The following is a 22194-nucleotide window of genomic DNA, read 5'->3' as shown; positions in this document are numbered from 1 at the left end:
ACAGGTATAACAAACACTGAATGCTGTGGTACACTGGGACAAGTCGTGACGCCGCGCATGGAAATAAAAAAGATAGAAAACATTTCTCTTCCGTCTAGAATCGTATCACAGAATGTATGGCCTATTCTTAACATCAATTGGCAATTATAACTTACAAGCATTTTTAATGTAAAACAATATTAAAAATAAATGGAACTACTGGAACAAAATACAAAAAAATAGTGCATCACTGCGGAAAATAAACTGTGAACAATATTTTTACATCCACATTCTCTTTACTTGACTATTTTTAAGAAAAAATGAAATGCATGGAATAGATTCCTCTACGCCGTTGTTAACGCAACTTTAACCGTTAAAGACTAAATGACCGATTTGGCTTAATGTCACTACTGACACACAACCACCAGCAAAATAATTACTAACAATATGTTATGATATTCAGACCTACGTCTCTGGTTAAACAGGGTTCTCCAGCTTATTTTCATTTCTCTAAATTGTGCTTCCTGTATTCCAAAGTACTGCGTTCAAATCTAAATCCCGCCAGCCCCCTTAAAACACCATTCGTTCTTTCAGAGTCTCGGCCACCATCATCTCTGATTCAATTATCAATTCCAAAGAGCGAGAGCCAGGTAGCTACGATTAAACAAGCACGTGTCAACAACCAATGAACATGTGACACGTGGCCGGTTCCAACTGGTGGAATATAATCATCTCTGTTACAGAAATTCTCTTGGCAGCATGTAATGTTGCATGACTTTCGTCCTAATAACTGAATAACTTGTTCGTCGCAGTAATCTGTCTCGCAAACCTCAGAAGGAACGCAACCTCTGGTGAACACTTTGCTCCCGTCGTGTCTCCCCTCCGTCTGAGTGAGGCAGAATTTCAAATCCGCTGTGCAATTTTCAGAAGTGGTTTCACACAAGGTGCTGTTTAGCGAGGTGTCGTAGTGGCACGAGAAGCACCGGAGGGCATCAGCTGGAAAGAATGAAACAGTTGATCAAAATGCGTCAGTTCATATTAAAAAGGTATCTTGTCTGTCTTGTTCCTTGTCTGTCTTGACCCACACAGGCCAAATTGGTTCACACATGAGGCCCATGTCGTAGCATGAAGTAATTAGGATTAGGAGTATCGTTTCGCCTAGGTTATAAATCATTTATTAATAAAACACTTTCCGTGTTTGTATCGAGTTTTATATAATATGTCGAATCTTTCTTGCATTTTGATTGGTATTTACTTATGATCTATTGGAGGACAGACGTATCGATGACGTCAGTAACATATTTCTTGTTGTCTCGTTATTATATAAAAGAAGATTCATTTCACGTTGCCGTGCATCTGTTCAGCAACAGATCATAGAAGACGTTAAAATGTGTTAAGTACATCGCTGACACTCTCGCCTAACGGCTCGTGTGCCACTTTGTTGTTTTTATCACATTTTGACGTCGTCTGTAATCTATTATTATCTATTATATCTGTAATATGAGCAGACGCACGGCAGCATGGAATCTATTTCTTAAATCCATAGCTAGTAGCGTAGCCAATAAGACAACGGTATTCGTGATAGAACGCTAGTAGATTTACACTAATACTCGACACCAACGCGGAGAAGGTTCGACCCTCAGTTATCTAGCACTTCGCCGGTACCCATCTATACACCAGGGTGGAGAGAGGCATTGAGAGTAACGTGTCTAAGCTTCAACTAAAACAACACAATGTCCTCGGTCAACGGAATCCAACTCGCCGACCATTAGAGTACCGTGTCTAACTACACCTGGGTTAAGGTCAGCGGCACACAGAACCGAAGGGGATACGTCCCTGCCACTAGTCTGTGCAACAAGTCCCGGGACAAAGTCACTTCACGTGAACCATCCATTTCTTTAAAATATTAGTCGCAGCGAGATTCTGGTCTTGCAACTTATCCCTCGAATTCAAACATTAAACAGGGACTAGGCAACTCCGTAGCAAGCGTTAAACGGAGGAGACGGAGGGGGAAAGCGGGGTTGTAACCGCGTACGTTTTTCGTATACCCTACTGATCCCTCGGCTCCTTCCGCATTTACCCCTTGTTTAAAGATGAAGTGTTTTCTTTCATCCTTGTCTGTATCTCACAAAGAGAATGTGCTGAACATGACAAATGGCCTTCGTGCTAGCTGCTACATCGTGCTGACGAGACCCAGCCATGCCGAAACAGCTGTCCACGGATCGATGCAATTTTCGGCTTTCAGTTTGGACTCTATCATGTCGTTGTCGCGTTATTTTTTCTGCATAGTATCAGCCTTGCTTCGTTGCTATTCTATTTCTATTATTGGCTGATCAGATCTTTCACAGTTCCTACGTATACCAGCGGTCACTTGCCACATTTGTATGTAGATCATTTAGTTCAGTCGGGAAAACCAATGTTGACCCGGGGTGATAATCCCTTGACAGGCCTATCCTCCCGGCCCGGAGAGAGGAGGAAAAGGGGGAGTTAGAATAATCTGCGATCATACCCTCTCTCCCTCCCTACATCTCACCCTGCTCCCGAACAACGCATTTTAATTTTAACACGGCGATGTTTTCATGCCTGTAGATGTATCTAACTGTACAAATTATATTCCGCAGACGTTTTAGGCGCCTCGTGGTATTAAATCCGAGTCCCGAATTGTAGTGATTTACCTTCCGGTGGATCCTGGCTGGCTCACAAAATGACAGTTCAACCACACCTTGGTTTGTTCAGGGGGGGGGGGGGTTGGCCGGTGGTTGGTGTAATAAATATATCAGGTGTTTTTTTTTTTTTGTTTTGTTTTTTGTTTTTTTCCTTCTCCCTTTCAAATAAGAAAAAGGCTGATCGCAAACTAGGGGTTGGGGGGTGAGAGTTGTTATTGGCATTATAGGAGGAGAAGTTTTATTCTTGTAAGGCCTGCTTTGCTGGCGGAATTTAGGCGCAAAATCCAGAATATCACGTTGTTGTCTCGATTAGGAGATTGCGGACGGACAAAAACTGTCTCACAGAAAACCAGCTAAGCCGAAGAGCACTCAGGACCGAACATCAAAATTTAAAGTATTTCCACGTTTCATTTGTGGTAATACCTGAAAACCAGAAGCTTATAAACAAGCCAACTCTTATCAATAATGCCGAAACACTTATTGACTGCGAGATGTCAAATTCTCGTGAAGGCATTCTACCATAATCACTAGAAAACTATGGAATACCGAGTGATTATTTACCTGGAATTTGAAGCAAAGTTACAGATATAAGGCACGTCCAAAAGAACCACGCCATCTCTTTACTCTGGTCTACACTGAGTGTGAAACTTTATACATCTGAAAACAAAGCACAGGAAAAACGCAGATGCTTTTTGTCCTCGTCACACAAGATTGCGTGACGAGTTAAATTTGAGGCAACGTCACGCGCCACATGACAAGCGCCTGAATATACAACCAAGTCAACAAAATAGTGGCCTGAGAAGGGTTTCGCCATTTGTCGGTTGACTTAACATCAAATAGCTTAGAATGTAAAATAGAAGCTGCCGGCCAATTGATGAAATAAATATTTCCCAAATAATTAATTTAAATATTTACGATTCGTACTAGAATCTACAGTAAGACAAAAAACAGACATACCGTATCGAATTTCAGACGGTTACAATTTTTAAGTATGAAATCTTAAATTCGTAACTTTCAAATAAAACAAGGTGGGAGTAATTTTATTTTATTTTATTTCAAAAGCTTTCGTGCGATATAAAATTAAATGAATCGGCCCTCGCATGCGGCAATTTGCATAATCGACCCCTGTCAATTTATTGAGTATTATTTACATTTTAGAATGTTCTTCAGTCGATGATCGAAGATCTCGTCGTATACATCTACTCAATGCTTCGAAAGATGTGCATTTGAACCATATCCAAACTTAAGTTAACTTATATTTGACACATTTCCCTTAAGCCAATAACATATTTTCGATTTTCATCAATATACCGTTTTAATAGCCGTCGAATTTTCGTGATCCCTCTACGGATCTCTCCGTTGTATATTTCTACTTGACAATAACACCTTCATTTAAAGATAAACAGTCTACAAAACGCGCTCACTTATTTAGCAGTTTTGCTCTACATAACACCTTTAGCCAAGATCCGTGCACGCCGATATGAATCAGTGAAAAGTGAAACTTTACCTTGTTTACATGTAAAGCATAAATTCAACTTAACATTCCTCGTGATTATTCAGTATGACTTACCGATCTCAGCACTGTCACTAGCCGGCGTTGTGACTGTCGTATCGAATGTTTTGAATATAACTGACTGGGGGTAAAATTGATTCAATCAGAAGCCTTCAAGTGCTAAAAGGCAAGAATGATAACTAAGATTTGATACGGGAAAGAACTCACATGGCCATGATCGAGTTTTTCCGCGTTGCCACCTTGGTCGTCCGTCGGTAAATCTCTTCAGCGGTATTTGTTCATGTCACGCAAGTTTGACAGCCGTGAATGCATGCTTACTATTATTATTACTCAGTTCGTTTGTTTGGCTGGTTGGTTGCTTGGTTGCTTGTTTCCCTTCAGTTTTAGGGATTCTGTCAGAAACTATTTTTCAAACAATAATTTAGCGAGGTCGAACTTCCGGCCCTATGAATAAATATCACCGCCTGTACTAAGTGCAATTAATTTAAATCTGCTAGCGTTTTATCACGAATGCCGCTCTCTGATTGGCTACGCTACTCACAATCTATTCTGTTTTAGTATAAATCTACTAGCGTTCTATCACGGATGCCGTTCTCTGATTGGCTACGCTATTCACTATCTATTCTGTGATAGATGGTGAGTAGCGTAGTAGTGTGCCCTAGTTAACAAAATGACGGCCGCTTCTTGGTGTTTTCGAAGTGTCTGTGAAGTGAGGAGGATTTTGATAAAGTTTTGAACAACTAGTAGATTTATACTAAAACAATTAGATTATTCGCTCTCGATTTCTACGCGTGATAGAAATGTCGAGCTCATAATTTAAGTAGATAGTGAGTAGCCTAGCAGAGTGTACTGGGGGCAGCTTCTTTGCGCTTCCTACTCTCGGAAGACGATTTAGATTAAAGCTTTGAGCGACTACATAAACTAGATTTCTGACTAAAACAAATAAATTTTTCGCTCTCGATTTCTATGCGCGATAGGGCATGAAGGCGCAGCCTGAGTAGAAATCTCGAGAAATCTCAAAGCTCATAATTTAATTGGTAAATAATATTTACTGAATTAATAATAGACACCTCTCGGAGAATCCATAGTTCCGTCTTAAGCCTTGTTGTCAACCTTTTCTCGTATCTATTCTGTCTTCAGAAACAGATCTCCAGAGCCTTCTTCGAAACGCGTAGTCTGCGAGATGGGTGCTCTCCGTGAATAGCCTGCTCGCATGCTACGAAATACTGAAAACAGTCGATAGTGGTAGGTGATAGTCCGCGGCCGTGGATGCGCCGCTTCAGTCAGGCGAACACTGTTCACCTCTTAATTTTCCCTCGTAGTTATACTGGCCATAGGCCAAACCGATAACGAGGTAGAATTTCTATTAGGAGGCACTCAACAAGAGCCTTGACTTGAACTGGTTTTTATTTAGAGTGAGTTAAATAAACTGGAAGCAAATTGACACAAAGCAATTCGAGGTTGTTCTGAGGTGTTTCTTGTTTTGCAAGTATTTGTAAGGCAACAATCGAAATATAAATTGTTTTTACGCATACAAAATGCTAAATTTTTGAATTCTGTCACCAAAGCCGCAATGCTACTCACTGATTCAGTATCCACGCTGTGATAGTTGGTGAATGTAGTAATGGAATGAAAATTTCCAGACTTCCGCCGTTCCAATTGGCCATGGAAAGAGCCTGAGATGTTCAAAGTGTTTCTCATTCAGCCAAAAATCCCACAATAATTTCTGTTGGCAAGCAAATAGCACAGTTGTTTTTCGGAAATTGGTTGGAAACTGTCTACAAAGTCTGAAGGAATCCTAGCGTTCCAGTTGGTAGGTTGGTACGAACCGTTGGGAAATTCTTCACCATTTCTTCATTTATCCCAGTTTCAGAGTCTCCAATAGATGGAAAGCAGGCGTAATGAACCAGCTGGCCAAATTATAGAATTCAGTGGAGTGGCTGTAGAGTGTTGTAAACTGCTTTAACCAAAGTAATCACTCTGGCCACACAGAAATTCCAGTCGGAACAATCAAGACTAGAAGAAACCATGTAAACTGCTTTAACCAAAGTAATCACTCAGCTGGCCACACAGAAATTCCAGTCGGAACAATCACGGCTAGAAGAAACGTTAAATGGCGCGGAGTGCCGGAAAACACGTGTAAGCGAGTCACGTTGATTCTGGTTTGATTTCTGTTTGAATAAGCAGAGCGAGCTTTCTAAGTCCACCACTTCGCTTGGTAGTAAAAGCTAAAGGAGCTTAGTCACGGTTTGGGCATATTAAAAAGTTTAGCCTCAATTTTTCAAATTCGTCGTTTGTAATCCGTGTCAATCTTCTCCATCCTTATTTTAGCCATCCTTGTTCCTTTATAGTTTATCATTATCTCCAGTCTTTGGTGTTTTTCTATCTTGTTAAACTGTTATTTTCAGGTTTCCTACCAATTTTAATTGTTAGGGGAAAAAAGGTAATTTTGCATATGGCCAAAATAACTCAAAATACCGTGACTGAGCTCCTGACCAAAGCAAATTCGAATTACTTTCAACACTCAAGTAAAAACCGCTCTACACGGAAACGCCATCGTTTCGGTTGGTTCGCTGATTTTGGGAAAAAATAACCCAACCATTATTTAACGGTCACACCAACCAGTTCTATACAGCAAATGATACACGACCACATACTGCAGAAGTTCAGTGTTGTACACCGCTCCCATATACACTGATTAAACAGTTACATCAATACATCATATTACGTACGTTTATTAATCTACTTATATTCTAATTGGTTCTTCACACAGTTGCAAGACCTTCCAAATAGTAGTAATACTAGAGCGAGTGAGCACTAGAATAAAACTGTTTATTGTTTACACGTTTTGTTTATTTACACTTACTATTATCGTACTTGTGTACGGCTATGTTCTCTGGGGGAAAGGAATGAAAAATAGTCTGTAAAAATCTTAAAGCACTACTTAATTATTCACAATGTTCTGACAAAGAATAACAAATACTGTCTACGGAAAAATGAATAATAAAAATCAACCTGAACTAGAGTTTAGCACTCAATATCGCCTCCGATAAGCCTCATTCTCTATTAAATAAGCATTAAATGCTTGAAAAAACTCTGTGCATGTTTATGTGAAGCCAGTTAACATGCTATTTGCCGGTTGATTAATATATATCATGCTAATTCTGTATAATTAAGCAGATAAAGGAGGAAGGGGAAGTAAATTTTTAAAGGTCTTTCATTCTCGTTCAAACAATTTCCCTCCCCTTTTTCTAGCCTCCTATTGCGTATGCGATTCATCGTCATATTGAATGGAACTTTGAAGAAACACAACAGGACACGCTTTCTGTATTTATTTGAGGACGGCTATTTCCACGTGATCACTTCAATCCCTGTCAAAAAGGTTTAGCGATCGTTGCAATCATACGTAAACAACTGTTTTGCGATCGTTGCGACAGCCTGAAATATATATACCTCGCAGGGTTCTATCACAGTGAGCGCAGAGATCGCCGGTTGCGATTACGTGGACAACTCTCCGTAGCTCTCCGAAGGTGCAGCAATCGCTGCAATGAAAAACATCTCAGGATACATTGCGTGTTCCCCTCGGTAATTTTCTTATTCTGGACTGTGCCAATCATATATAAGAAAACTGGTAGTCGCAATGATCGCTCAACTTTCGCAACGACCAGGGCGATCGTAACGATCGTGGGCAATGATCCAACCCTTAGTACGCACCAGTACACTGTGCATCACAGGGGGGGACCTGCCAGCGTGTTTTCAGTGTGTCTTCGTGCAAACAAATGTACTATTAGTCCAGTGGTGGATCTAGGGGAGGGGGCAGAAAGGCCCTCCCCCCCTCGCCACTTTTTTGGGGTAAAAAAAGAAAAGAGAAGGAAGGAAGAAAAGCCGGCAGAGCAAGCAAAAAAAATCGGGCCCCTCTTAGCTCAAGGTCTGGATCCCCCACTGATTAGACCGTCTTACAATCTTTTGCTGTAGTTGACTTGTTTTTAGCAATGTAAATACAGCAAATCTAGGGACTAAAGAAACTACAATATTCTCAGTTTTTCGCACGAAAGTTAAATGTTAGAACTCGGGCTTCACATTCTAAGGTTTATTTTCTAACTCGAGCCTGAAATGTTTTAGATATGTTCTTAAGTTGCCATCTTAAAATCGTTTAACATTATATTTGAGTAATTTTTTTGTAACTTAACTTCTAATAGACCAGATATAGTACTATATGGAAGATACAGTCAGCCTCAAAACCAAAGTTGCCCTACAATGAGCCATGTATGAAATATTTAAGACAAGCTCACCAATGTCCAAATATGTCCAACCTTGAACATACTACCTCGAAGGGCAACCATGATCGGCCAATACACCCGAAACATAATTAATGTCTTTTTATAGTCCACCACTTAATTCTCCTTGAAAACGGCATAAATTTATTGATTGAAATGCCCAACCGCTGTGAACGCTTGGAGCCGATTTGTATTTTTAGCCGATAAAGTGTCCTCAGGTTGAAATTAATGTTATACGTGTACAAAAAGTATTTTCATTTTCACTATTGACTTGCGAAAAAAGTGCAACCCATGCAAGCTTTCCTTCACGATGTCAAAACCTCTACGTCCGCTGGCCGTTTTATTGTGCCGTTGTTTACTTAAAACTACTTTTTCGAGCTATCCTCCAATCCACATGGGAGGGTGGATTCTTTTTGTATTCATCTTGATTAAAAATTTTAGGAGAAAGTATGTTTCGTGAGTATGTTTCGTCGAGCGGGTACTAAGTTTTGATGTTACACCCTTAGGCGTCTAATCCCCTGAAAGTTCCCTCTCAAGATCGTACCACGTGATCAGCTTTGACCAATGCCGACTAAGGAAAACTTAGATGTGAACTATAATTAACAATTATTCACCGAAGTGGAGGTGAATAGTGGTGGATATTTACCGAGCCGCGAAGCGGCGTGGTAAATATCCATCACTTTCACCGAAACTGAGGTAAATAATTGTTTTAGTATATACCACACAAGCTGAATAATTAGCGGACCAAAACGTTGTTTTATGTGTGACAAGCGGTCGGAAATTTTAAAATCTCTCGCGCCGGCTGCTCGGAGGTGAATAGTATTTGCTAATCACCTCCGAGTTAATCAATCAGAGCGCGCAAAAAGCACCATTTACTTGTGTGGTATATACTAATGGCTAATAGTATTGCATAGCTGCGCCAATCAGATTGCAGTATTTGCATAATTATCTAAGTAGAATTCTACTAATGATATATTTACAGAGGTTTAATGCAGCATACTTTATTTACTGAACGAAAATGTATCCAAAAGCTCTTATGCTGGAGGTACTTTGCATCTCGTTTCCACATGAGTTTAAGGGGTCCATATTGAAAAAACGTCCCGTAGTACCAAAGCCGATTCTAGATCGCGCTGTCTCTACGCAATCATTTGGAGCGCCAATGATTCCAATACGAGCTCTTGCGCCGTTGCCGTATTTTTGTTTATTGTTGAAACCTTGAAAAGTGCATCCTACCTAAAGGGAAAAATTCATGATTCTAGCCGTTAGTAAGCGCAGAACATTATATCTGTTCTTTGAATACTTCCCCAAACAAATGAATCTTTTTGTTAAAAACAAAAGCTGCACAATCTCTTTGAAGTATGGAATACAAGATTACCACAGACGTTTTCAGGCATGGCCCTTCTTTGGTGTGTTGGAGAATATGACGCTTTCAAGAGTTTGTTCAGCCTTTAATATTATTTCCGTCATAAGTTTCACGTATCACATGAATCCTTTTTTTTGTTTGTTTGTTTCCTTATTTCTACTGCAATTTTCAATAGGTGAGTTTTGCCCTCGACTTAGCGCTGCCCTCAAATATGAAAGCGCTGCATATCACAGCTAAATTATTAACAGCCGCCCATGAATAAGTACGGCATTACCCATAGACAATAAGGCGGTGCCCATTCGAAACTTTTTTCAAGCTCTAATGCAGGGCCTATTCCAAGAGGTTTTCGTCCGTCCTATGAAATTGCCTTACTCCGATATTGAAATAAGATTCAAGTTAAGATTTTAAACTGAACTTATTTTTTCCGTGCTGTTGCAACCGTTAATTGGATAAAAAGAGTTGTTAGTTCTGGTCAAAACGGTTTTTTCCTGTTTTTTCACAAGGTTTTGATAACCATCGCCTTTGAATAAGTTCGCCCATAGAAAAAGCCCACAATAAAAAAAAGAAAAAAACGAAAAGCGTCCAAGAATGTCAGTTTTTTTTTCACCTGCATATCTGAGTTATTCAGCAGCTTCTTCCATTCCGTCACGTTCAAATGTGTCTCCTTAAATGTACCGTTCCCAATGACGTCCCTCAATGAAGACCCAGCATAGTTCAGTGTAATCCAGTTCGTTTCGTCCTGATATTTCATGCCCAGGCACAGTTGAGTAAACGGTGTAGACCAAAAGCTGCTGAGCTTGGTTTCCGTGTCATGCAGGCCTGTTCCGCCACCTTCATTGTAAGCAACAGTGTTATTCCAATATTTCGAATCGTACGTGAACGTTTGCTTCAACGAAGAAAAGAACAGCGAAGTAAGTTCAACTGACAGCTGACAAACATAACCTTGGATTGTTTGTTTGTTTATTTGTTGTAATACCGTTTGGTGCCATTTTTATCCAATCAAGCGTATATAGCAAAACAACTCAGCAGAGCTTGTCTTGGTCCTCCCTTAAACACCTGATTTCTGGTTTGAAACTTGCGAAACTCAGAAAACTATTTTGTTTGTTTGTTTGTTTGTTTGTTTGTTTGTTTGGTTTAGGCTACTTTCAGCTGTTCATGAAACAGCTGAGAAAAAGTAGAAATATCGTTATTCTAAAATTGTGGAGATGGAAATGGCTGGGCCATGTTCTGAGAATGTCTTTAGACCAAAATTCCAAGATACCATCAACATGGGCACCCGAAGGCAAACGCCGAAGAGGACGGCCAAGAGAGACGTGGCGAAGAACGATCGGCAAGGAGAGAGAGAACATTTCGGAGTCAAGACATGGAGGGAGGCAGAGGTGGCGGCAAAAGACCGAGTTGTTTTGGGGAGACGGATTGATGGCCCCATTCTCCACGAGGAGAGAAGGAAAAAATGACGTTGAAAAGTCCAGTGCAGAATGAGGAAACCTACATATTGTACTCTGATTGCAAACTTAAAAGTCGAAATTACACTTAGTATTAAAATACCTTGTTTCCATCGATCTTCATGACCAGTGTCCATCCGCCATCTCCACAACCGGGAATTGGAGTCATGTGACAAAACACATGTGCGTACTGGGAGGGTGGCTCAGCCCGAATGTAAAAGGATCCATCGACACGGATTCTTGAGTTTTAACGAGAAAAATAAAATTACTAATTCAATTACATGATGCTGCTGCCTCGCTTTGCAGTTGGAAAACCTATATATGATTTCGCGCGAGCTCTTTTACAAAATCAAGATACGCAGCCTTAATCAGTCAGCGAAACCCCGCCCTAGATGGGAAAATTCGTCTGTCAAACATTTATCCTGGGTGTTTTCAGTGGTGTATTCAAATGTGTGGGGATGTGGTAATAATGTGTCTGGCCAAGAAGACGATCTCCTTTGTTATATTTCGATAAAGAAAGGGACGAAAATGTGAGGTAAATTTTACAGGCCACTGGAGATGTTACTCAAGCAGATTTTAAACGCAGCATTGTTACGTTAATTAAAATCGAAATCGTGTAACATGGCGTACAGGTCGACTTTTAGTGCAACATTTCGTTGCGACAAAATGTGGCAGGTTTTTGAAGGTGTCGAAAAGCGATTCAAAAGCCTGAAACACTGTTGCCCTAATCTACAACGTTACGTTAAAAAATTGTCGCGTGTAACATCATCTCTTACATGGAGTTCAACTGAGAAAATGTCGTTGCAAGTTGTCCCGTGCTACACCGTCTTAAGGTTCATGTTAGCCATGAAGTCACGCTCAGAATTTTCGACGGGAACTTTGTTTCTCATGAATTCAGTTCTCTATAATTCACGTCACTGTCAATATGTTTACTTACAAAATGACTGAAATAAAACAGCATATTCTTCAAGGATACTGTTGCTAACGCATCACAACGAACAAGGTACAGCTGGTTCTTGATCACGTTTTCCCAACTGTTTTTCATGAACGTAAAAGCTCTCGTCTTCACGTTGAAAACATTGCATTAACCTCTCTAATTTCAATTTCTTGTTACAAACCTGGAATTCTTCCAGATCTCTTTGCAGGACATGGGAAGTCTGTCATAAGAACCTGGAGTGGAAAGTGGAAAGAAAAGGACAGTGAGGTTACACTTCGTGGATCAGTTACTTTCAAATTTGTCAAGTGACGTCGGCATTGTGGGCTGGATCAGAAGGTGATGTGAAATTCGTTGCTCTGGCATTATGTGTGTCAATTTGACAAATAAAAATCTCAGGATTTGTCAGCCCAACATGCGGGTTTCCAAAGGGAAAAGTTTTATTATTTAATAATCTAATCGGTCCAGATCTACCTTGCCCAGGTCTGCAGGCACTCTCTGACGTGCAACTGCAGTCGCACTGGTTTGATGACTGGACTTCTCTTGGAAGAAAGAGCTTTGTTGCTGGCTAAAAAAAAGTGAAAAGTTGCATCAGTAGTCCAAGATATTCATTCTTTAGACTTCTGTTGGCATATAGTGCAACAACATTATCAAAACACCATATGTGTTTGAAAAAAATAACTTCAAGAACGGATCGGGCTTCGTAAATCAACGACAAAAACAAAATGTTGAGAAAACTTTTTTACCGTCAAAACTTACAATTGTGTGGCCATTGAAGTAAGAATATGTATAAAGTTATAGCAAACAGGATTTCAAGTGTTCTTCCAATCATTGTCAATGAAGACCAAACCGGATATGTCAAAGGCCGGTACATCGGTCAAAATATAAGGCTAATCACAGACATCATGAAGGTAACAGAACTAGAAAGTATACCTGGTTTAGCCATTTTTATTGATTTTAAAAAAGTATTTGATACGGTGGATTGGAACTTCCTCTTCAGGGCGCTGCAAGTTTTTAACTTTGGCCCATGCATTCAAAAGTGGATTAGAACTTTTTACACCGATTGTTCCAGCTGTTTTATTCACAATGGATTCGCATCTGAGTTTTTCAAACTGGAAAGGGGTGTCCGTCAAGGTTGTCCGCTCTCAGGCTCTCTCTTTGTTCTATGCGCTGAAATTTCAGCTAACGCCATTAGAAATGACAACACCATCAAAGGAATAAAAATTCATGACAAAGAATTTAAATTATCCCAGTACGCTGATGATACAACTGCCTTTGTTTCTAACACGAAATCTGCAACAGATTTATTCAAACTTTCGTCAAACTTTCAAGAATGTTCTGGCCTAGAAATAAATAAAAGTAAAACTGAAGGATGTGGTTAGGCGCAAGCCGCAAAAATACAGCAAAACCCCTGGGAATTGCTTGGCCAGCTAACTCTATACTCGCACTGGGAATTAATTTCTCGTATAATGATGAAATTGTTTACAATAAGAATTTTGAACAGAAACTAATCAAAATGAAAAGCCTGCTTAACTTGTGGTATCCTAGAAACCTTACACTTTATGGTCGCATAACGATTCTAAAATCCTTTAGTTAGCGATTTCCAAACTCGTTTTTAATACATCTGTCCTAACTTTTCCAACAAAATTCACCGCCATGGTGAATCAAGCAGTCACAAAATTTGTAATGAATAAGAAAGCTAAAATTAAATACAGAACAATGATAGGACCGAAAGAGCAGGGAGGGCTAGACATGCCGGATTTTCAAATAATCAATGAAGCGCTTAAAGTTGTTTGGGTAAGAAGATTAAGTGACAGCAATGGAACCTCAAGTTGGAGTCATATCCCTCTTTCCTATCTACAACCAGTTGGTGGTCTGTTTCTTCTGCAGTGCAATTTTGACTTAAAGCTACTTAAAGTTGATATACCGATTGATTTTTACAAAGAAGCTCTGTGCGCCTGGCAAAAAATTAACCGCAGTACTCCTAATATCAAAAAGCAGGTACTAAATGAAATAGTTTGGAACAATCATCACATAAAGATAGAAGGATATTCCATTTATTACAAAAAATGGCACGATGCTGGATTAACTAAAATTGAAGACTTTTTTCAAGGTAACAGATTCCTAACTTTTGAGGAATTCCGCAGCAAGTTCAAAATTAACACAAACGTCTTAAACTATTTCGGTCTATGCCACGCAGTCCCTCAAAAATGGATCAATATTCTCAAAGGAAATGTTACTGAATCCGTGGAAAAACGTTCTGAGAAGGATAAGATATCTTTAGATAAACTCTCTTGCAGATCAGCAACTAAATTCTTTGTTAAGAGTAAATTCGTTACGCCTACAGCTGAACGAAGGATGAAAGAAGCCAGTCTAAAAGAACATACAATACAACTCATTTATAGCCTTCCGCTTAATGTTTCAAAAGACACTAGACTCGCATTTTCCAATACAAAATAATTCATTACATTCTACCCACAAATTCGACTCTTTTTAGAGATTCAATCAAGGAACATGATAAATGTCACCTCTGTGGAGAAAGACAAACGTTAACCGATCTTTTTGTTACCTGCTCTGAAGCTCAGAATTTTCGGTCTCTCTCTACTAATTGGTGGAGCTCCAAAAACGGGGATAGGACCACTCTCGATAAAAATGAAATAATATATGGCGTGACAGATAACTTCGCTCGTCATCTTGGCTTAAACCTCTGCATTATTATAGCCAAATATTATTTATATACTGCCTCAAGAAGAGAAGAAGAGTTTTATTTCGATGCTTTCTTAGCGATGTTGACAAACAAAATTAAAATTGAGAAACATAAATCTAAGTCACAAATTAATATGTGAGAAAGAGCGTTTTCCATTTACCAAAAAATTCCGGAAATCCCGGTTGGGATGTAAATGGAACACGACTTTTTGGTTCGTTCCACTGGAAATTTTCCAGAATAAACGGAATTCCTGAAAAGGTAGTCCCGTTTTCCCGGTGGAAACTTCCCAATGGAAAATTTGTGTTCCATTTACAGATTTCTCGTCTTTATCACCAGTTTCATACCTTTCGCGGTCTTTTAAGCGGCCAGGCTTCCCTCGACTCCCTGGTGTTTCAACAAAAATGGCGGCTGATCAGGGTCAGTTTTCTGGAAGCTTTTTGCAAACAAACTTTTCAGGGCTACTACGAGTGCTCTGCCTGCCACGTTCTAGAGCCAGATCTAGAAAATTCATTGCCGTTGTGGCACTCTTCCTGTAGCTTGGACGACTCTACGCAGACCTTCCATTGTGCCTCGTCATTCGAAAATGACTTTTAAACTCATCGAGTGAATATCCTGGCAACGCGTGTTCAAAATAGCCTTCAGTTCGTTGCAAATTCAGTCTCATGAACGTCGAGGTCGCTGAATAAATATCTACTGCATCATCTTCTGAATTAATCAAACTTTCTTCCTCTATAGAGACTTCTAAGATTTCGCACAAAAACAACATCTGATGGACCTCATTGGCCTCCATTTTGAATATTCGCGGGAGATTCAGTGAAGCGACAGAGAGGGGCCTGTGAACGAATAGGACTTGTGACAAATGGAACGCACTTTTCCCAAACGAAAATTCCCGATAGAAATTTTCCGAATTTTTTTGTAAATGGAAAACGCCCAAAGCCTCCTATTGTAGCTAACCCCTGACATGAAAGATATTAACAAATTGTAATGTAAGATATTATTGTAATGTAAGATATTAACAAATTGTAATAATGTTAGTATTGTAAGTTCTGTTAGTATCGTTAAATTGTAAGTTACGTTGACATTGTAAGAGGTAGGTAATTTTTGTATGTAATGTAATGTAAGATATTGCAATAATAAAAAAAATTAATAAAAAAAGAATATGTATGAATAATTACATAACTCCGTATTGTAGATCCTTTCGTGTCAAAAAGGATGCTGTAATTACGTTAATTCTGGAACGTGGTGGAGAATGTTTTGCGGCCCACAATACAGTGTCGGGCCTAGTTCTCGGCCGGGTCCAGTTCTCGGCCACTTTTTGATCGGCGTTTATTTTTAGCGCCACAAATGAATCTGAATAAAAAGCAATTGTTTCCAGAGGTAGCTTGATTCTTTGTCTTCCGTTCTGCCGAGTTTTGTTTCGTCCTGCCGAGTTTTTCTGTGAGCACGTCGAGGTGACGCGAAGGTAGGTGAATTTGGTTTCCCCGAAAACGTGTTTGTTTACGGCTACTCGAATTACATGGTTTAACTCAAGTTTATATTTTGTCCGTCTAGAAAGCCCAAATGAGCCAATTCTTGGCATAAAGGATGTAGAGTGATAAAGCTATCTGTTAAATATAAACTTTTCCTGGCCTGTTTAATTCTTTGACCTAAATTCACTCCTCAATATTTCCTTAGTACTTTTGCGTATTTGCCTATTCTCGGCCACCCTGTTCGCCTTCAACACTAAAAGCGCTCATGGTTCTGTGTGGAGTATTCGTGTCAAGTCAGTTGTAAAAATAAAGCTGTAATGGGGTGGCGTGCTGAAAACTATGAGCTCTGACTTAACCCCGTTTTAAATACTTTTTTAGCCTCGCTTGACTGCACTTAAGAGAAAAACTAGGTGTGCAAAAAAACTTCCTTTTCTAACATGAAACAAAGCTCTTTAAGGATAATTTGTGATCGAAATATCAAAACACAAGGTAAGAAATACAAGTTTACGTTTTTTGTGGCCGAGAACTGGGCCCCATACTGTAGTCCCTTGCCTTTTTTAATCAGAAGAATATAATGCGTTTTATTCTCATATTCAACTTTATATACATCCAACTTATTTCATGCATGTGAGATCACGTTTTTACACCCTGAAGCAACCTAGAAGAGACCTCGAGGCAAATGTTATTAAGGTACTCAGAGTATTGTTCGAATATCTAGTTGATGTGTTTCGAGTGACCAATTTGCAGATTTAATCAGGTGCCATGCCGTGAATAGCTTTAAAAGTAATGCATAATGAGCAGAATTTTGAATTGAATGCGGTACTTGACTGGTAGCCAGTGAAGCTGATACAAGACCGGTGTGATATGGCTAAACTCAGTTGGGTTGCTCTTGAAATCTAATAACATTGCCTTTCGACATCATTGATCCAATGCATCAAACAGCCTAAATATGGAAGGAATCGGCCGACCCCGATCCGTGAGGTCTGCCCAGTTTTCTCCGACAATGGCTCTTAAAAGATTTTAAGGAAGTGAAATGACAACAAATTCAATGGCACGACTTCAATCGATCATTACATGAAATTGAATTTGGAATGCATGTGAAATTTCATGTACAATACAGAATACTGAATAGAACTTTTCGCAGATAAAAAACTGGCAAGAGCCATGAAAATAATTTCATGAGTACTGCATTGAAGAAAAGGCTTTTAACAAATCTTTGCATAGCACACAATGGTAGTTTCTATGTTGTGTTTCAGAAATTTAGCCAGATTAGTTGACGGCATAGTAACATTTTCTCGACGAGATAATTCCGAATTAAGGTAAAACTTTCAGCAGGCAAAATTCTAAATGTCTTGTTCTACATTAACATATGATCACATACACAACTGAATCATTCCAATTATACTTTCAGCTTCCTCTCAAGAGACATTCAGAACAACTTGATGCATGCTTTACGCCAGATGCAGGCAGATGTGAATGATGCTTTTCGATTCGTCCAGAAAATGCACGTTACGTTAACGATGTAGGAAATTGTCCACCGCATACGTTTTTTGTAAAGTAACCTTCGCATGAAGTGTTAAAAACGTATTTTTTTGAGAAAGATTTGTGTGCCGGTTAATTTTTTGACCAAGTAAGCGGAGTTGAATCTGTCTCTTATAGTTTTCCTTCCCTCCAGACAAATATTTTGTCAGTGCCGATAAATATAGTCCACCTGTTCGTGTAATGTCTTGTTTCGTAAAGACATTGAGGTGACTGGTTCTTTCTCCTGAACAGATTCAAAACATCTATAGACAGCAGAGCACATTTTAAAACTTTCTATCGAAATGCTTGCACATTCAGTTTGTGCTGCGTGATAGACCAACGGTGTATGTTTACCACTCTTTTGTGGCCCCACCAAATTATCTGCGTTTTTGTCTGTTTTTGTTTTTTTACCTTTTTGTCTCTGTTTTCTTCTTTGGCAGAGGAGATATAACCAGAGACTGAAGTATAAGCTGTTGTAACACAATAAGGAAAACAGAAAGACAGGGAAATATTTAGAAGCAAACTGAACACCTAAATAAAACTAGACAGAAGCTTGTCAACGAGTGTCATCCGTGATCTCGCTTCCGGCTCCGAATGAAAAATGACTTTTCCATCATTAAAACTTCGAAAAAAATTTAAATTGAACTTTGGTTGCGAAATGGTAAAGAATACAAAGTTGTTATTTAATATGGTGAATATATGCTCAATATACTGGAATTAAAATATGAAGATGGAATTTGTCATAATTCGGTTTATTAAAAGCTTAAGGTCTGTTTGTCGCGCCGCAAAATCAAAGAAAATGAATGACTGTTAATGAGTTGACTGGGATATCATTGCGTCAGAAGTTTAATTTAAAAAAGTGGGGGTTTAAAGTGGAAAGAATGGTTGCCCCACCAAACGGGAAATAGACGTTAAGTAATTATCTTCCTAACAGATATAGTGGTCCTCCGACTCTCGCACGCTCTACAGCAACGTTGAAGCTGATATTTTACACTTTTGACCGAGCAAGTTGATGTCAAAAATTATGGAATTCTTCTCGCTAGAAAACGTCTTTCGTTTAAAATAATTTCTTAGTTTTTTCAAGATAAAAAGGAATAAGACAAAAGGAATATTAAACAAAACGCAGAATTTTAATCCTACATTGAATTAATGTAGCTGATAATTTAGCTACTTTTTCCTAGTTTTTTTTTCGAGATAAAAAGGAATAAAACAAAAAGAATATTAAATAAAACGCAGAATTTTAATCCAAACTTTCAGATGAACGTTACTCGAGCTCAATAATCAGTATTAGTTTTTTTGACAGACTCGATGAGTTCGGAGCACGAGTACAGAGGACTTTAGAATTTATTCACATGATATTTTGAAGAGAATAAATGGTTTTCAGTTCAGGTCATAAATTTTTCTCTGGCTCACAGTTTAAACTACACTTAAAATTCGGCTGCCTATAGCCTCTTGGCATAACATGCCACTCAGTTCTGTGATTATCATGTGAGATCAGAACGGTCGTCCTTACTGAAGTAGATTTTCAGACCTGTTTGTTCCCTTCCTGCCTACATAGAAAAACAGAGAGAGAATAATATTTTTACAAAGTTTCTTTCCAGACGAGCAACTGTCGTCGATCAAGATGTTTTATTGAGTTATAAGTTCAAACTAAGAGAACAACTACTTTTGCCAGCACGTATGTACAAGGCCGCTCTCTCGCACTGTTTACCTACAGCATTTCGTTTATTGAAGGAAGGACTGCAAATCCAGCTGTTACGGTTTTTAATAAAAGCTGGGATTTGGTTGTTGTCTCGAACAGGAAAACTGGTTATTCGACAAATTTGGACGTGTTTGCTTTTCAAGAGGTCGCGGTACATTTTCAGAGGTTGAGTTGAGTAACCTGTTCCAATTAGCATGTGCCACCAATACAACCAGTTACTGTCGGCAGTTTTCATGACAGTGATAATTTTATAGAAGCCGAGGGCCAAAGATAACCGGTCGCTTATCTGTATAGCTAGTTATGCCTCACAGAGATGAAAACGGGATTAATTTTTTTTTTGCACAGAACAAAGAAGCTGACGAGAAAAACAGGCATTTAGTGACACAGAGGAATAAATTGTCAAAAGGTTGAAGAAAAAACTCGGCAGATTTTAAATATTTGGTGAATTTTAACTTAATCCTTTCGTATGCATGCATGTAAAATGAAAGTTAGTTTTAGAATCAGAATTAAACTTTGGTAGTATAAAGCTGCGAATGCTGTATGCGTGACTCACCCTTATCTGATGAAATATCATGCCCTGCATTTTCACTAATTCGTTCTGTCCACTAAATGGTTGCTGTAAGCCTTGTTCGTTCAAATCACAAGAACCTGTGAACGTGTTGTAATTGTACGATACGCACTTCTCGTCATTCTGACATGCGAGTGTACAGCTCAGCCAGTCTTTACAGAAAACTGTTTTCATCACTTGGCTCGCCAAATAACTATCCTTTGCTGTGAAGGAAACTGCGTTTGTTGATGGCGTCCCGATGAAGAGTCTTATCAAAACAAGTAGATTGAAGCACAGGATGATGTCGAGATACTCCATATTGCTTCACTGTTTGCGCTGTTCACTGAGATTTTTCCGTTGGATAATGACGCACGCTTGATTTTCTGTTACGTCGCATTAGCTTTTAAACATCCTTTCTCTCTCTTCTTCAACGAAGAGCTAAGAAATCAAAACCAACATCAAACGAGAAATTAGCATTACGTCAGGTATAGCAGTTAACTGACAAACTCTGCTTGTATTAATTCAACAATTTCAATGAAGCTATCGCCTAGAAGAAACAAGTGTGCATAATTACTGCCAAAAAACACAAACAACGCTATCAGTTTCCGGCTATCTTCACCACGTAACATTGAGACCGTCCTTAATCATTCTTACTCATGCAGTATTTCATTTAAAATGAACAATAATTACGAACGAAATGTCTTACGGCATGCTAACAGCTTTAGAGAAATATCAAATTTTCATTGGGCGCGCTAGCTTCATTGTCTCAGAAAATACAGCGTACTTATTGCCTTCCTGTTGTATTTGGTCAGATGTCCTTTCTTGCATACATTTTAATGTCAAACTGGGGCGTGTTTGCTTTCAGTTTGGCTAAATTGCTTTCCCAACTGACTTTAAGCAAACCCACTCAACTTATGAGCGACGAAAATAAAATGGGAAGGAATTCTAGCAAAAATGTGGAATTGTTTCGGGTATTTTTACCATTCTGCTGGCAACAGTAGGTCTTGGTGTCGCAAGGCTCAATTTCCTCTGTCACTAAATACTTTGTGCAAAACGTTCGGAAAATTTTGCGTCATTAACCCACTATCATAGTGCGTCTTTTTAATTACCACACGAGATTTAATATATTTTTATGTTTGCTGCAACATGGAATCGTTTGCCTTCATTAACAGACGTTCATTATATGCTAGTGGATAACCATTGTATAAGGTCACGTTAATTGCCACAGAAAATGGGACATTGAAAAATTGGAATCGTCAGGGAAGGGCAACTTGAGTCTCCAGGGAGAAATCTTGTGTCTTGTTCAAAGGTCGGGGTTATTCCTTTAAACACAAAAAAAGATATCTATATCTATGAATCTTGAAACGGTTTCCGAAACAGAATGCGCAAATTATTAGAAAAACAATGTTGACAACTCGGAAAATCGACAAGCTGATGAAAAATAATTTATATGTTTGCACAAGGGAGTCTCGACTACAAACAAAATTTTAAGGTCAAAGTAAAAGAAAGCCGCTTGGAAGATAGTGCTTTTAAAAGATTATTCAAGTTAACAATAAGGGTGAAGGAAAATTCAATGAGCTTTTCTGATACCTGCAAATTTCTTGTGTGAGATGCATTTGTATATCACTTCTCATTTCCATAGATCTGATGGTAATTAAAAAGAACATTAATTTTTTTTTATAAATCGGCAGTTATAGCTGTCACCACGATATTACGCAACAGTATTATAATCACGAAATGTCACGGCACCAGCACGATTCCTGAAGATAAATGCCGTATTTCCTCGATTAATCGGTCATTATAGACAGCTTCCCTATCATAGGGACGAGAGGAAAAAACGACCCGGGCGCCTGATTGGCTCGTTTTTATCATCAATAAGAGTACAGACGCATAAAATTTTAATTTATGCAGGCTTTCAAGTTCAACTTTCGGCTGTCAAACCGTCAACTTTTTAACCAATGAGATCTTATGGACTTTTTTAAGTAACCAATCAAAAAGCGAGAAAAGCTATCGACAATGTTTGCGTCATTTTGAATAAAATTCACTTATCTCTATTTACGGCAAGTTTACG

General features: G+C 38.9%; 2 protein-coding genes across 5 annotated transcripts in view; both read right to left on the bottom strand.

Annotated features, from left to right (window-relative positions):
* LOC145479542 (uncharacterized) overlaps positions 1 to 20696 on the bottom strand; it is a 73930-nt gene extending 53234 nt beyond the window's left edge. Inside the window, exons 1-6 of one of the 2 annotated variants that reach the window (XR_014048431.1) lie at positions 20130 to 20696; positions 12652 to 12745; positions 12362 to 12413; positions 11347 to 11482; positions 10406 to 10684; positions 9030 to 9668 (exon numbers count right to left, since the gene is read on the bottom strand). Coding sequence is in view for 1 of the 2 variants with exons in the window: in XM_081457933.1 (XP_081314059.1) it covers positions 9441 to 9668; positions 10406 to 10684; positions 11347 to 11482; positions 12362 to 12413; positions 12652 to 12745; positions 20130 to 20441 (1101 nt within the window). In the remaining variant the exon portion in view is untranslated. Of the gene's footprint in view, positions 1 to 8540; positions 9669 to 10405; positions 10685 to 11346; positions 11483 to 12361; positions 12414 to 12651; positions 12746 to 20129 lie in introns of those variants that run through there. The other variant, XM_081457933.1, reaches the window with a different exon arrangement.
* Positions 212 to 4616, bottom strand: LOC145479551 (prostate stem cell antigen-like). Of its 3 annotated transcripts, none has more exons than XM_081457942.1 (3): positions 4216 to 4616; positions 3207 to 3302; positions 212 to 975 (listed from the first exon to the last, which is right to left on the bottom strand). In XM_081457942.1, exons 2-3 carry the CDS (start codon positions 3259 to 3261, stop codon positions 599 to 601), a joined length of 432 nt encoding a protein of 143 aa, XP_081314068.1. In that variant the 5' UTR covers positions 3262 to 3302; positions 4216 to 4616; the 3' UTR covers positions 212 to 598. The 3 variants fall into 3 exon arrangements, with proteins under 3 accessions (XP_081314068.1, XP_081314070.1, XP_081314069.1); XM_081457944.1 differs by having other exon boundaries at positions 4366 to 4616; XM_081457943.1 differs by lacking the exon at positions 4216 to 4616 and having other exon boundaries at positions 3207 to 4167.
* Positions 20697 to 22194: the final 1498 nt, after the last annotated feature.

Source organism: Orbicella franksi, chromosome 2 (genome assembly GCF_964199315.1).
Source record: "Orbicella franksi chromosome 2, jaOrbFran1.1, whole genome shotgun sequence".
NCBI classification, from domain to species: domain Eukaryota; kingdom Metazoa; phylum Cnidaria; class Anthozoa; order Scleractinia; family Merulinidae; genus Orbicella; species Orbicella franksi.
This window is presented reverse-complemented; position numbering and strand designations above follow the sequence as displayed.

Bases quoted from the DNA above. Each gene is read 5' to 3' on its own strand.
- LOC145479551 (XM_081457942.1), bottom strand. From the start codon at position 3,261: ATGGCGTGGTTCTTTTGGACGTGCCTTATATCTGTAACTTTGCTTCAA. The intron at 976-3,206 runs GTAAATAATCAC...CATTCTTTCCAG, and splicing joins AACTTTGCTTCAAATTCCAG to CTGATGCCCTCCGGTGCTTC.